The 16,622-nt window shown below is 46.4% G+C and overlaps 1 protein-coding gene across 1 annotated transcript; it reads left to right on the top strand.

Annotated features, from left to right (window-relative positions):
* Positions 1–116: 116 nt before the first annotated feature.
* Positions 117–5,688, top strand: prpf38b (pre-mRNA processing factor 38B). Its single transcript, XM_062522029.1, has 6 exons — positions 117–614; positions 1,589–1,657; positions 1,841–1,992; positions 2,113–2,173; positions 3,718–3,941; positions 4,363–5,688. The coding sequence occupies exons 1-6, from the start codon at positions 396–398 to the stop codon at positions 5,114–5,116; spliced, it is 1,479 nt and encodes a 492-aa protein (XP_062378013.1). The 5' UTR covers positions 117–395; the 3' UTR covers positions 5,117–5,688.
* Positions 5,689–16,622: the final 10,934 nt, after the last annotated feature.

The following is a 16,622-nucleotide window of genomic DNA, read 5'->3' as shown; positions in this document are numbered from 1 at the left end:
TATGAGCATAATATTGAATTTGATGCATATTGATAGACGTACCAGTAAACCAAATGCTATTGGACCGCTGATGCAAACGCAATATCCCCTTCCGTTTCTCCTACATTAGTGCGCGCGGCGCGTTGGCCATCTTGTTCGACAGCTCATTGAAGACATCGTTTCAACCCGCACTGAGTTTTAAATCATTTGTCGGGTGTTGTCTTGTTCCGAGAGGACGTTTTTTTGTTTTTTTGTCTACTCGTGTTACTTTTTGGATGTAATATATGGATCTCGAATGTAATTTGATGGCGTTTAAGTTGTAATATTTCGATTGTGTTAGCTGCAGTTAGCTTTGCTAGCTACTCTGCTAATTTCCCACATATTGCCGCTCGAGTGAGGTAGCTATAGCCACAGCTATGGCAAACAACGCAATTGTCGGGAATCAGCAGCAACAGCAGGCCGTGAATAAACCCGCCTCAGGGAAGCATGGGAATGTGTTGCCGCTCTGGGGCAACGAAAAAACAATGAACTTGAACCCCATGATCCTCACGAATGTGCTTTCATCTCCGTATTTCAAGGTTCAGTTGTATGAACTTAAGACATACCACGAGGTTGTGGACGAAATCTACTTCAAGGTAACGAATCGAAAATGGCCATTAGCCGACTAGCAACTACTGTCTGCAATTAGGAGTCATCCGACTAGCTAGCATGCTTCCTTACTGTACTTCATGTATATAATGTTTGTGAATATTAGAATGTTTAGTGTGTTTAATGTAGACGGATATATATTAGTGTCTTTTAAGCATTCCTAGTGGGGACCTGATCGTTATTTATTTGGTTGACACTTCGGGGCAAACAACGCCAACAAGCAATTTCATCTTTGGCTATCTACATGCTAATATTCATCAGCCTGGCTAGCAAACGCTTTTAAGCGCTAACGTCAAATGTTGGATAACTCCGCCTTTGGCTACATTAATGTTTCTCTAAGGATGTTGTCTGTAACCTCTCAGTAACGATACATACATAGGACGGTATCATTTTGAATTTGACTAAAATGTGGGATTTCAAAGTAACATTGACGGAAGCTAGGTGTATAGCCATACAAAAAGACAACGTTCGCGCTACGTTTATGTCAAGCCATGTTATTTGTGGACATGATGTAAACTGCGGCGGAAGTAACGTTACAGCGCTTTAAGTTTACATTTGCTTCTCTATTGAGCAGCTTGATCGCCAGATCAGTATTGGTTTACTTGAGCGCTTAAGACGCTGGGCCTAGCGATTATCTTCAATAGTGTTAGTTTCTTTGTCTTAATGTTATCAGTTAATCTTGATGCTTTACCATTTCCATATCTTTATTGGCCATTGATAGATGTAACGTTAGAATTTCAGTTCAATTTCAGCATAATGACCTATAAAAGAAAAAGCTCCGAGAGTTGGACTTCAGGTTTGCTTTGTGACAGGGTAGATGTAGACCCATATGGAATGGCTGGCCATGGCTCAAACTTCCCAGAAATACTGATGCCATTTGCAGCACCTATTACAGAACCTAGAAGGCTATAGAGGTAGGCTAATGACCCCTAATTGTAAACCATCACCATGTCTTCTGCAGGTCACACATGTGGAGCCTTGGGAAAAAGGCAGCAGAAAGACCGCAGGCCAGACTGGCATGTGCGGCGGGGTAAGTAGAAGTACGTGCCTCAGAACCCTAAATCATCACTTCAGTGTGACTAGGTGTCGAGCTGAGAACATGAACTGCTCACCACAGAGTGTATGCTTTTAAATCTGCTTCATTTTCAAAAAGCAGAGAACTGAAGTAGAAAAGGATAAATGTCAAGTCACCAAACACTCTCCTGTTCTGCAGGTCCGTGGCGTTGGAACCGGAGGTATAGTGTCTACGGCCTTCTGCCTGCTGTACAAGCTGTTCACTTTGAAGCTGACCCGCAAGCAGGTGATGGGCCTGATCACACACACTGACTCTCCCTACATCAGGGCTCTTGGCTTCATGTACATAAGGTGTGCATCTGCTTAACTCGTCTACCACAACTTAAAACATGCTTGTCGTCATTCATCATGGAAGTACTGGTGTTGGATGTCCAGTCTCACTGTATGCCCGTCTCTGTCCTCCCGTCACAGGTACACCCAGCCACCTCCTGACCTCGTGGACTGGTACGACGGTTTTCTAGATGATGAGGAGGTATGTGGACACGGGTAATGCTTTTACAGATTTACATTCTGTTGATGCTGAAGTAGTGCATGGAGATGATGATTTATTCTAGTCTTCTTTGTATTGTGATGCACATAGCTGATATTCACCTTTGCATTCATTTGGCCTAATGAGTTTGTTGCGAGTGGAATAGGCAAAAAAGCTGCTCTGATGCTGGTTGTCAGGGTAAGTATTTATAGGACTTGGAAGTAGTGAACGTTTGAAAGGCATGCCATGATTTTTTTTTTTTTTTTTCCTCCTCTTTTTTTCGTTTCTTTAGTCCTTTATTCTGAGATGTATTCAGGACTTGTTGCACTCGCTTGATTTCTATTTATTACCAAAATGAATGCACTGTCCCATTGAAATCGCTTTTTTTTTTATTTTTATTTTTTTTTTCATTTTTTTCCGCCCCATCACCAGTACTCGGACCATGTTTTAAACAAAACGCTTTAATTGGATGAATTCTAGAACTATTTTAAGATGGCTAAAAATATGATTCTAGCTAAAGAACATTCAGGCATTCGGTTCTTTACCACTGTCTAGTGAGACTGTCCTGCCTGGATAGCTGCACAATCTGCCGCCTAATTTCACACAGGGCAGGGACACCTGAAGTCTAAAAAAGCACCTATGTTTGCTCTCTATATCCGTTTCAAACAGTTGATCAAAGCAATAGGAGTTCTAGCCCTCTCATGCATTGACCCTTTGGTTCACTGTGCAACCAGGCCTACTCTCATTGGTTTTCATTTGTTTTATTTGTTTAATTTTCTTTGCATATTAAGCACATCTCATGAAAATCCACACCCCACCCGGCTAATTTCCAATGTTTTCTCCTTTAGATGGCCGTTGCGCAGCAGGTGAATTGGATATTGTATCTCAACACAGTTGGTTTGCGTGTGTGAGTGCCAAGCGACTGTTCTACCCATTCAGACTTGGTCTCCATGTTGCTGGTGGTGTACGCCTCACTTCCTCTCCCTGGAGTGCTTGCACTGCGGGTCCCCCCAGACTCCTCCCCCCCTTCCCACCCAAGCCCACACCTCCCCGGGACCTTTGGCCTAACGGAGATTGAGAGCGATGTGAAGCCCATGCATGATTGTGTAATGACGGCTACTTTTATTGTTACGTACATGTTTCTTTCCAGGGGGACGATTTTTGGGGAGCCTGCAGTGTAAACACTCCCGGAAGAGGATTGGGCTTAGTGATTAGTTTAAAAACAAATGCAAAAAGGGGGGGAAGATCAATTCTCATTCAACCTATGTCCTGAGTCCAACTTATTCAGGCATAATTGTTGCATATGTGTCAGTATTAAGCTAGATGAAAACAGAGGTGAAGTGTCAGTATTTGGTCATCACAAATACTTTTTTGTTTGTTCCGAGTTTTTTTTTTTTCTCTCTCCAAGAAAAAGCAATGAGGGCTTAGTGAATCAGTGTAATTCAAGTTTTTGTTTCTAAGATGTGAACTTGAAGTTATGTCGTGTCAAGCTCCATCATTAAAAAGTATCTCTTTATTCTCTTTATTTGTCACGCTTGCCTCGACAGGAGCTGGACGTGAAGGCCGGCGGCGGCTGCGTCATGACCGTCGGCGAGATGCTGCGTTCCTTCCTGACCAAGCTGGAGTGGTTCTCCACACTGTTCCCACGCATCCCCGTGCCCGTGCAGAAGATGATCGACCAGCAGCTCAAAGCGCGGCCCAGGAAGCAGCCGGAGAAGGAGGAGAAGGTCGAGGAACCCGCGGCAGAGTCCGCCCGTCAGGGGTCCTCAAAGTGGGTGACTCGTCCAATCGGGAAACCCCACATTTAGATGAACCGAGTTCTTGTAACTTCAAGTAACTTGAAATTACTTGAAACGTTTTAATTTTGTGTTTGAACAAACGAGTTCAAATTATTTCTTGGGGGGAAAAAAATACAATGATACTGTTCAAAGTAGTGTTCAAAAGCACCCTTCCTTCCTTTAAATCAGCTGGTATAATTCCAACCTAGCTGTTTGACAGAGTGAGACTGCTCCCTTTCTATCTTAGTAGACATTAAATCATTGTTTGAACAGAGGTGTATTGCATAGTTATGCGTATAGCACTTAGTTATGTTGTACAAGTGGGGGCCTAACGAAAGAGGACGGGATCCATCCCAGTTTTTCAATCACTGTTCTCTTGACCTTTTGTCCCCTGTCCTGTGCGTTTCCTTGCAGGACCCCGAGTCCCAGGGGCTCCCCCAAACGCAGCCGCTCCCGCAGCCACCAGAGAGAGCGCCGCGGCGTCAGCTTCGACCGCGAGCTGGAGCGCGAGCGCGACCGTCAGCGCAAGGAGCGCGAGGGCAAGGACCGAGACCGGGGGGACCGGGGCGAGCGAGAGCGCGGCGACCGGGACCGCGACAGGGAGCGGGGAGACCGGGGCGACCACGAGCGGAGGCGCTCCCGGAGCGCCGAGAGACGCAGCCGCCGGAGCTCCAGCCGGGAACACCGCAAGGAGAAGGAGCGAGAGCGCGACGGGGACAACGAGCGCAGCCGGCGGAAGGAGCGCGAGCACCACCACGAGCGCGACCGCGAGCGGGACCGGGACCGGGAGAAGGACAAGGACAAGGACAAGGACAGGGAGCGCGACCGGGAGCGCTCCAAGGACAAGAGGAGCAAAGGGGAGGCGGCGGAGGAGCGGCGGCACCGGGACGAGCGTGAGGAGAAGCCGCGCCACAAGGAGGAGAAGAAGAGCAAGAAGAGCCGCAGCCGCAGCAAGGACCGCCGGCACAAGGCCGAGCGCTCCAGCAAGAAGCGCTCGCGGAGCCGCAGCCGGCACGAGCCGCCGGAGGAGCGGGAGCGCGGGAAGAAGAGGGAGGCCAGCCCGAGCCGCGAGAAGGAGCGCTCGCACAAACGCAGCCGCAGCCAAGAGCGCGACATACGCAGCAGGCGCAGCCAAAGCCCAGATCGCCGTGACGACGGCTCACCTTGATGAAGACCCTGCCCTGCCCTGCCCTCCCTTCCGCCCCCCCTCAGTCCTACCCAAACCCTTGACCCACTTCACCTCAGTTGGCCAGCTCTTCTCAACATCTCTTTTTTTTTCTTTCTTTTTTTTCCCTCCTTTTCTTTCTCCCCCCCCCCCCCTTGTTTTATCTTTCTGTGTCAAATGTCCTCACCCATGACTAAAGACGGTAAAAGCTAAAGAGAAGGACAAACAAAAGGTATTGTGCAGCGGGGGACCTTGTTCTTTTCCTGGCCCCCTCACTGTTGTGCCTCTGTAGGTACCTCCCTGTAGTCTCCTCCCCAGCACAAGAGCTCTGAATGGAGAGGGGGCAAAAAAAGCTTCTTTTTTTTTTTTCCTTTGTAATTGTTATGATTTTATTTCTTATTGTTTTCAACAATCCTCTGAAATGCTTTGTACATAAAGTTCTGAGAATGTTTTAAATTGTACGGAGCGACCACAAATTTGTACCATGCACTGAGCTGTGCTGAAATTGTGTTGTGTTTGGTTCATTGCTCTGTGGCATTTCTTTTTCTAATAAAAAAAACTTTTATGAAAGGGGACATTAGTCTCTTAAACTCACATTATATTAATATTTGTATGAAAGGAGAAATTGATCTCTTAAACTCACATATTATTTGCCTCTTTTTAGGAAGAGCCAAGTCGACAACTTGAAAGAACTTGAAACTTGGATTTATATCAGATTTTTGGTGTTCTTTGTATGCAGGCATCCGAAGTGGTAGAAAGTTAATTTCATATAGTTTTACATTTAATTTAATTGGTTAATATACAAAATAAGATGGGTCTTCACACTGGGATAGAAAATATAGTACATTTGGCATTCATTTCAAAGACACTGATTCATTTGTTCACAAAAGAAAATATTTACATATACACCCATGAGTCTACAGTGCTGTGATGTATATATATATTTAGGTGATAAGCAATTTAATATACAAAAAGATAAGAAACCTGAAAATGACCCGCATAACCCAAGTTACAGACAGCTTGACAAAGGTGTAAATAGAACAGATGCATTTGGTAGGTTTGAATAAGATACTGTAAGTAAAAGTTTCATTTCATAATATATTTAAAGTCAATAATGTTTCTTGATAGTTCATTAGAAAGTTATTCGAGAATACATCTGCACATTAACAAAATGCGACTTCCCCAGTCTTTGGCACCCACAACCCTATAAGTAACTTGCCCTGATAAAGCCCATCCAAAAAGCATTTGAGAGTACTAGTCTCCAATCCCTCATTAACTTTGTATGCTAACGGGCCATATTTTTATATAACAAGGTCACTGCTTTAGATGCTGGCACCAGTCGTGGCGCAGACTGGCTCTGAGTAGATGGTGCTGGCAAGCGAGTCCATGACGGCCGACACGCTGAAGCAGTAGGCCGTGGCCGGCTTCAGGTTGGTCACGCCTGATGACTCGCCGTAGACTGACGTCACTCCGAGCCTGAGTTGACGGACAGCGAGTTGCTCTCTGACCCGCAGCGTGTAGTGGGATGCCCCGGCCACTGGAGTCCACTTCACCCGGATGGAGTCTGTCCCCACTCCGGCTATTGCCAGCTCAGGGGCAGGTAAATCACCTGTAGATCAAGATAAATCCCAATGAATCTCGAGAATATCATGAAATGTATGAAGCCAGATGTGTAGTAGGAAAATATAACTTACAGTGGAGGGATCTTCTTCTTCTACGCTGTTGGATCTCTGCAGAAAGGATCAACAAACAAGGCACAAGGCCATTAGTGACACTTCAAGCATCCAGTCAAGACACTGACCCCAAAGAGGCCCTATCTGTTTGCCTGTAAGTAGTGTATCAGGTAGAGCGTACACCGTACATGTTACAGTACATGCATATTTAATGCTAAGCCACATTCTCACCATGTGTGACAGAGACTGGGTTGCTCTCCCCAATGCTGCTGCTGGCTGTCACTGTGATGTCCTCGCTGTTGATGCCGGTCACATGGCAGGAGAGATCTGCGGTGTCGCAGATCTCAACCGGGACTGAGCCAGACACGTCGTACACGCTGTACTCGGTGGCAAACACGGATGCGTTCCAAGAGACGACGGCGGACACGTTTGAGCCCGTGTACATCACGCCCAGAGGAGGGCAGGGTGCTGGGAGACAAGATCAGATGAAGCATTACACTCACGCTAGTCAGTTCAGTTAAGCTACTCACCACAACAAAGCAGAGAACTAGTGCAGTTGCCCAGCTGATCCTGAATCAGAGGGCCTGACTTACTTAAGAGTCAACTGATAGGATATCAGAGATGAAGAAAAGCATGCAGCAGCCAATGGCTGGAAACTCTGTCAGTCATTTCATGGGATACATCAGGGAATGTAAAAGTAATGTAAATGTAATCAACTAGGCAATGCTATGCTTTAAGAGGACACTGAGGAACTGAGTCGAACCTGTGGCTCCAGTGACAGCAGCCGATGCGGGGCTCGTGCCTGCAGAGCTCCTGGCCTTCACCGTCACGCTGTACGTGGAGCTGCAGGGGACGGGCACCTCGAAGAAGGTGTTGACCGCCCAGTAGGAGGAGAACTCGAACAGCATCTGCGGGTCTCCCAGCAGGCTACCGGAGATTTCCAGCAGGTACTGGGCGTCAGGGCAGTCCACGGCGCTCCACAAGGCCCGAAGCACCTGCCGGTCATTCCTCATGGACCGCAGATGGACCTGCAGGCCCGCAGGAGCACATGGCACTGTGGGGGAGGGGACGTAGAAGGAGCAGGGGTCAGGTATCGGCAAACATATTATGCCCAAGCCGAGCTGTCAAACCAATGACTCAGATTACCCTGAGCATTCTGAACATTCTGAACACTGCACTTTGAATGAGCATGTCTTAGCTATTTTTGCTGTTTTTCTCCTCCAATAAACCTAAACATATTTAGAGATCTGTCCTGAGACAATTAAAAGATGAGGCTGTAAACCAAATCAATTAACATGTAAAGCATGTCACAAATCAACTCGCATATTTAAATCATATTTAAATCATATTAATCAGTCAAAGTATACTCATCAACTGTGGATTGAGTTGAGGATTTTGAAAGGTTGTGAGGGTGTGCTGTGCAGCCTACCTAGTCCGTCCGTCAGCGGCTCACTGAACGATGAGTTGCACTGGCCGTCCGAGGCCTGGACGGTGAAGTTGTAGGTGGCGCCACACTCCAGGCCCTCCATCAGGCACGACTCCCCGGAGCTGTGGCAGTACAGCATGCTGCTGTTCTCCGCCTGGGCACAGCCGACGTAGCTCACCGCGCCCGCGCTCGCGCCCCACGACAGCACCGCCGAGCTGTTACCGCACTCCACCGCCACAGACAAGCTCTCAGGCGGACAGGGCACTGCACGCAAGACACCAGGAAGACCAAGGGTTACCTTTAGAACACGTCACTTACACACCCACACAGCTGAAAAGGTACTGGACGGGAATACCCGGAAACTTCCAGTAAAATGAATGCCCAAAGAGCAACTTTCACCTTGCTTACGTACTTGAATCAGCTTGAAAATAGTGAAAAAGCTGTGTACCCTGTCACCCTGTCAAGTTGTGAGCCCAAAATAAACATGTATCTGACCCTAGATTTGAACTGGAAATGGTGAGGATTTCAGGGATGTGGGCCCCATCCATTCAAAAGTCATTGAGCCATCTATTCATGGGTTTCATCAGGTCCCTTTCCACAGGTGTATGAAATCAAGCACCTTGATTATCAATGCAGACTGCATGGTGCTTGATTAATACACCTGTGGAAAGGGACCTGATGAACCCCATGAATACGGTCCTGTCAATGTCTTAAAGCCAAATGAGCCTCTGACCTGTGCTGACGGTGGTGGTAGCGCTGGGCTGGCTGGAGCAGTTCTCATGGCTGGCGCGGAGCGCGAGGCTGTAGGCCTGGCCACAGTGGAGGTCAGTCAGGGTGCAGTTGCTCTGGGAGGTGTTGCAGCTGCGCACGTCTCCGTCTCCTGCCGTGGCGGTCAGCTGGTAGGACTGGGCCACCGGCGACGGGCTCCAGGACACGAGCAGCCCGTCGGACTCACACAGCCTCTCGGCGCTGATGTTCACAGGGGCACAAGGAGCTGCAAATAAGAGAGAGAAGAAGATGATTCTTGTGTTCGTTGTTTTGTTTTCTGATGTTCTGAATGTTTTTCTTCCACATGCCAACATTTTTATGGATTGGATGGATTATGAACACTGAACGCAAGACATTGAGAATTTGAGATAATCCAAAAAATATCTGATTTAATATTGCCAGAACAATGACTGAATGACTGATAGCTGAACAATTTCTTTTTTGTGATCAACTATTCATTGAGTTCTATAAGAGTTTAACAATTTCTATCATCAATATAGCCGCAAGCGGCGATGGCGGGCCCGAGCACCTGCGGTGCGGAGACCTGTGACATTTCGGAATCTAACAAATCAACATGTGCGTGTTGGTGGGCATGTGCATGAGCAACACACATGCCCATTAAATTTGGTCAATTTTCCTGAATGTATGTGTCAACCACAACAGACAACACGCTAGGTGGCGCTATAGAGTCCCTAAGCCACACCCCAGGCCAGAGCTCTATCTCTGACTATCGATATCAATAACGCACAAGCCCACCAAATTTGGTTCATTTTCGTGAATGTTTGTGTCAACCACAACAGATAACATGCTGCTAGGTGGCGCTATAGAGTCCCGAAGCCACACCTTAGGCCAGATCTCTGTCTCTGAGTAGCAGTAGCAATTCCACATGTAGCTGCCAAATTACATCCAAATTAGTCACTGTTTTCTGCCTATAACACCAACTTCCTGTTTCTTTAATAGGTCGCCATAATTCAAACCTTCGCCATTTCAATATGCTTCGAAAATTCAAAAATCTGTTCGCAATTTCTCTTGAGCAACCCCTCCAGATCATTTTACTGCCCATATTACATGATTTCGATAAACCATCTAGGAGAAGTGTTTCAAAATACATGATGTGCAAAATTCATAATGATAATCATAACTCAAATTTGCCTAAGATTCACTATGTAGTCTCAATGTAAAAGTTGTTCAGATTAATAGAACACACATGCCTACCAAATTTGGTTCATTTTCGTGCATGTATGTGTCAACCACAACAGACAGCGCGGTAGGTGGCGCTATAGAGTCCCTGAGCCACACCCAAGGCCAGAGCTCTGTGTCTGAGTAGCGACTGTGATTCCACATGTAGCTGCGAAATTACAAGAGTTTTGGAGCATGCGAAGTTGGTGAAAAAGGCCGCACGGGCAAAGAGGAAAAAAGAATAATAAATATAGCCGCAAGCGGCGATGGCGGGCCCGAGCACCTGCGGTGCGGACCTGTGACATTTCAGAATCTAACAAAGTAACATGTGTGGGTTGGTGGGCATGTGCATGAGCAACACACATGGCCATTAAATTTGGTTATTTTTTGTGAATGTATATTTCAATCACATCAGACAACACGCTACGTGGCGCTATAGAGTCCCTAAGCCACACCGTATGCCAGAGCTCTGTCTCTGACTAACGATAGCAATGACGCACAAGCCCACCAAATTTGGTTCATTTTCGTGAATGTATGTGTCAACCTCAACAAACTATGCACTAGATGGCGCTATACATTCCCTAAGCTACACCCTAGACCAGAGCTCTGTCTCTGACTAGCGATAGCAATAACACAGAAGCCCACCAAATTTGGTTCATTTTCATCAATGTATGTGTCACCCACAACAGACAATGTGCTAGGTGGCGCTATAGAGTCCCTAAGACACCCTTGGCCAGTGCGCTGTCTCTGAATAGCTATAGCAATAACACACATGCCCACCAAATTTGGTTCATTTTGGTGAATGTACGTGTCAAACACAACAGACAATGCATTAGGTGGCGCTCTAGAGTCCCTAAGCCACACTGTAGGCCAGAGCTCTCTCTCTGACTACCAATAGCAATAACACACAAGCCCACCAAATTTGGTTAATTTTCGTGAATGTTTGTGTCAACCACAACAGACAACGCACTAGGTGGCGCTTTAGAGTCCCTATGCCATACCCTATGCCAAAGCTCTGTCTCTGACTAGCCATAGCAATAACACACAAGTCCACCAAATTTGGTTCATTTTCGTGAATGTTTGTGTCAACCACAACAGATAACGTGCTGCTAGGTGGCGCTATAGAGTCCCAAAGCCACACCTTAGGCCAGAGCTCTGTCTCTGACTAGCAGAAGCAATTCCACATGTAGCTGCCAAATTACATCCAATTCATAACCTTTTTTTTGCCTATAACACCAACTTCCTGTTTCTTAATAAAACGCCATAATTCAAACCTTCGCCATTTTGATATACTTTTGAAATTCAAAAATCTGGTCGCAATTTCTCTCGGGCAACCCCTCAAGATCATTTTAGTGCTTATATGACATGATTTGGATAAACCGTCTAGGAGAAGTGTTTCAAAATACGTGATGTGCAAAAATCATAATCATAATCATAACTCAAATTCTTTTAAGATTCACTATATAGTTTAAATGTAAAACTTGTTCAGATTCATACAACACACATGTCCACCAAATTTGGTTCATTTCCGTGAATGTATGTGTCAACCACAACAGACAGCGCGCTAGGTGGCGCTATAGAGTCCCTGAGCCACACCCTAGGCCAGAGGTCTGTCTCTCAGTAGAGGCATCAATTCCACAGGTGGCTGCAAAATTTCAAGAGTTTTAGAGCATGCCAAGTTGGTGAAAAAGGGCAAAACATGTCCGGTAAGAGGAAAATACTATAATAAGAATAATAATAATAATAATCTGAGCAAAAACAATAGGGCCTTGCACCTACGGTGCAGCCACTTTCAGTGGCCGCACCTCGGTGCTCGGGCCCTAATAATAATAATCTGAGCAAAAACAATAGGGCCTTGCACCTACGGTGCAGCCACTTTCAGTGGCCGCACCTCGGTGCTCGGGCCCTAATAATCTGAGCAAAAACAATAGGGCCTTGCACCTACGGTGCAGCCACTTTCAGTGGCCGCACCTCGGTGCTCGGGCCCTAATAATAATAATAATAATCTGAGCAAAAACAATAGGGCCTTGCACCTACGGTGCAGCCACTTTCAGTGGCCGCACCTCGGTGCTCGGGCCCTAATAAACAATGTAGAGCAGGCCTATTCAACTAGCGGCCCGCGGGCCAGATGTGGCCCGCTTCAAATTTCCTGTGGCCCGCTTGTCTCGTCATGAGAATGAACTCGCTTTGACGGGTGTGCACAGATCTTCATATGATTGGCGAGTAGCGCACTGTCGGCCCGCCCCTATTGGCCAGACTAATTCTTCCAGTTATCTTCACTCAGAGAACACAGCACATCACTACACAAACTGACATTTCCAAATGTGTAACTCGTTTTAAATGTTATCATTAAATGTTGATTAAATTACGATTTCTTACCGCCAAAGATTCTAAACCTCGAGCGTGCGCAAATCAAAAATGTTACAATCATACCCGGTCTCTGTTCCTCCGAGCCCTCGGGAAAGTTAGTGCAGGAGCTGTGGTTTGTAGAGAATTGCCTCTTGACTTTATATTCCTTCTTTACAGCGATGGATTCGTTGCACAATAAACATGAAAGTCTCGTACTTGTTGCAGAGGGTAAAATGAACGATTCTCGTTGTCAATTAGACGTTTCTTTAGACAGAGCCATCTTCACTCCACTCGTGGGAATGTTATTGTTTGTGATTTGCGCAGGCTCGAAGTTTAGAATCTTTGGCGGTAAGAAATCGTGAAATAGATAAACAGAGGCAGAGCTGGCATTACTTTTTCTTTAAATTCAATGCTAAGTATATTTGAGAGATTGGCGCTGTAGGCTACTGTGTGTGTTTGAAACACTTATGAGCCTAATTATCTTGAAGTAGGCTAGTTAAATCAACACTGCATTTTTTCCCACTGATGCATGATATGGCAGCTATCAGACATCAGGTATGAAATACTATGGTTAGCCTGGGTGTTTTCAAATACTTGTAGTTTGTGTGGCAGCCTATCACCTGTCTGAGAAGATTTTTTTATGGATATGGATAATAGGCTATGTTCTTAGTTTCTATGCCAGTGTATAAAATTCAATTGAATTGAACTGAATTTTACTCTGATTTTATCAAATATTGTTGGATACAATTATTTTGCGGCGTCTTATTTTATGCGGCCCCTGAAAACCCAGTGATTTTTCCATTCGGCCCTCTTGGTACTGAAGTTGAATAGCCCTGATGTAGAGCTATCACTATATCAGCGCAAACTAATCATAAATGTATGCTTTAGTCTTCTCCTCCTCACGTCCTTGTCTTACCTGTGCTGATCCTGTAGGGGGGGCTCCTGAGGCTCGTGCACGTGTCGGAGGACGCCGCCAGCACGATGGTGTAGTGCATGCCGCAGAGCACCTGCGTGAGGTTGCAGCTGGAGCTGGTGCTGTTGCAGGACAGCAGTGTGGAGTCACTGGCCTCCGCCGTGGCCACATACAGGTGGTCGATGTCTGAGGACTCCCACACCACCTCGATGCGGTCGGTATGGCACTCGTGGAAAGCCACGATGGAGGAGAGGTTGCACGGGGCTGAAAGACCCAACAGGAGTATTGTATTGTTATCATGTAACAGGAGGTGTAGTTCTTTTAGCAGAGGTCTCAGTATTGTGAATGTCAAGCAGATAAAGATGATAGACTTCCCGCATTTCCTGTCCTTGATTTGGAGAACAAGCTGCTAATAACTGGGTTTTATTCCCAGAGATAACACTACTTGTATAAATTACATCTGTATTATAAGTTGCCATCTGCAAAACGATTTCATGTCAATTTATCTTCAAAATAATTGCATGCAAATGAATATGATGTTTTATAGCTAATTTAATGAGTAACTCTGTCTCTGACTGTTGTGAGTGACCCATAGGCACAGTATGTAACAAATAACCAACCTGTTTTTTTTTCTATTATCAGCAAACAATTACCAGTATTGTATCCCATGGTCATAAGATCCTCATCACATACAGTACTTTGGGTGCAGACACCCTGCCCATAAAGCACCCTACTGTACCTGTCTCCATCTGAATGGCCGCGCTGGGGGGGCTGGTGCAGTGGTGGTGCGTGGCGATCACGTGGAAGGTGTAGCGGCCGCTGCAGCCCAGGTCGGGCACGGCGCAGGTGGTGCTGTCGGCGGTGGAGCAGGAGGAGTTGTGCCCGTCCTCGCCCACGGCGATCACCGTGTACCCGTGGGCACCGCGCGCCTCCTGCCACGACACCCATCCAGCGTTGGTCACACAGTCCAGGCGTCCGGACACGTTTGTTGGAGAACATGGAGCTGAAACGCAGAAATTAAACAAATAATGATTATGGTATTTAGGAAACAAAACAACAAGTGAAAAAAAATCCCCCAAAATTAAACTATGATCAATATAGATACATACAATACAATTAATGATATGTACTGTAGTCCATGTAAAGAATACTTGGGCTAAGAATATCTCCTGAAATGTGTCTATCAATATATTGTCTAATACTCTGCGAGCCATTTACAGTATATACAGTATGACCCAATGAGGCATTTTTCTATCTAAAATCACAAATCCTACAACTACTGCAACTACTAGATTAGATTACATTCAACTGTATTGTCATTGTGCAGAGTACAAGTACAAAGACAACCAAATGCAGTACTACTACTACTACCACTGCAGCCTTCGATTTCCTCTTACAGAGACAACGTTTTCCCTTTTCTGCATGTTGACGCCTGGCGGTGGCCTACCTGAGGTGACGTTGATGGCCTGGCTGGGTGGGCTGTGGCACTGCCCCCTGACGGAGATGACCTGGACGCTGAAGTCCTGGCCGCAGGACAGGGCGCTGATGGAGCACTGGGTGGTGGTGCTGTTGCAGGTGAACATGCTGCCGTTGGCCGGCGTCGCCTCCACCACGTACGAGTCGGCGTCCAGGTAGGCGTCCCACGTCACCGCAATGGCGGAGGAGCTGCAGTTCAGCTCGTAGTCCACGTTGAGAGGTGGACATGGTGCTGAAAGATCAACGAATCATCAATGATTTTTTGAAATGTACTGTATGCTCAGCTTTGAAATTGTACTTCCGATGTAACATTTGACCGTTTCCTGCAGTTTGATTGTGATTTTCAACAGGAGCGCTACACACACCACACACACACACACACACACACACACACACACACACACACACACACACACACACACACACATTCACCCACCCGTATGAACTTGTATGACGCTACTCTCCATGCTCCTGCAGGCACTGTCCATCGAGTAGACGGACACATTGTAGGTTTGTCCGCACTGCAGTTCCTGCAGCTCACAGGAGGTGGCGCTGCTGTTGCAGGAGGCCCTGTGCCCACCGGCTGCCTCGCCCACAACCAGGTACAGGTCGGCACCGCTGCTCTGCTGCCAGCTCACCGTGGCTGTGCCCTGGTCACACTGTAGGTTGGCCTGAATGTTGCCTGGGGCACAGACGGCTGAAAGACACAGAAGCAGGGGTCAGCACAGGTCAGCACAGGTCAGACTTCTCACGATTCAGTGGAAACTATCAAAGATTGACAATAATGTCTGAATGTTAATAAATGATAGAATTGCCAAAAAAACACTGGAAAATGTACTAAAATAAAATGAGTATGTTAAAAAGTATAGCCAGCATGTGTCGCAAATGAGTGGAAACAAGGAATCACGGGAAAAGAATCGAATCGAAAGCGAGGATGTAGAATTATCTACACCACTGACTAAGATAGACAGTAATGTCTGAACATCCTTTAATAGATGTTAGAATTACAACAAAGCACTGCAAAATGTATGTAATAAGCTGAGACCCAACAGAGCTCTCACTGTCATGTAGAAACAGCACCTGCAGGTCTGTAAGAAACCCACCTGACTGCAGAGTGAACTCGGTGTGGACGCTGTCACACACCCCGTCCAGCACCGTGATGGTGACGTTGTAGCTCTGGCCGCAGTGCATGCTGGGAAGAGAGCAGCTGCTGGATGAGCTGTTGCACTCCACTTGGTGTCCGTCGTCACCCACAGCTTGCACGAGATGGACATAGGAGCCGTCGCCAGCCTCCCAGGACACTAGTGCACCCTGGGTAGCGCAGTCCAGCTGGGCGCTGGCATTCTGAGGCTCACAGGGGGCTAAACACCAGGAACACAGTGGACACACATACGATAGGTCAGGTTTGTTTACACTGATAGACAGGAGAAAATATATATAAATATATATATTATGATACTAATATACTGCATATATATACAGTATATATATATATATATATATATTATGATAATATGACAATTACATATGCTATTTCCATTACTGGTCATCAGTACTTGTGTACCTCTATCTATCTTACTGTAAGAGGGTTTGCTTATGCTTTTCAACAGAAGCACCACACACACACACACACACACACACACACACACACACACACATTTACCCACCCGTATGAACTTGTATGACGCTACTCTCCATGCTCCTGCAGGCACTGTCCATCGAGTA

The sequence above is a fragment of the Sardina pilchardus genome, chromosome 2 (genome assembly GCF_963854185.1).
Source record: "Sardina pilchardus chromosome 2, fSarPil1.1, whole genome shotgun sequence".
Classification (NCBI taxonomy): Eukaryota; Metazoa; Chordata; class Actinopteri; order Clupeiformes; family Clupeidae; genus Sardina; species Sardina pilchardus.
The sequence above is the reverse complement of the archived record's forward strand: the minus strand, read 5'-3'. Positions and strand labels throughout refer to the sequence as shown.

Excerpts from the sequence above, each read along its gene's own strand:
- prpf38b (XM_062522029.1), top strand. The coding sequence starts at position 396 with ATGGCAAACAACGCAATTGTCGGGAATCAGCAGCAACAGCAGGCCGTG. Across the intron at positions 1,993-2,112 it reads CTTGGCTTCATGTACATAAG|GTACACCCAGCCACCTCCTG; the intron begins GTGTGCATCTGC and ends CTCCCGTCACAG. Across the intron at positions 2,174-3,717 it reads GTTTTCTAGATGATGAGGAG|GAGCTGGACGTGAAGGCCGG; the intron begins GTATGTGGACAC and ends TTGCCTCGACAG.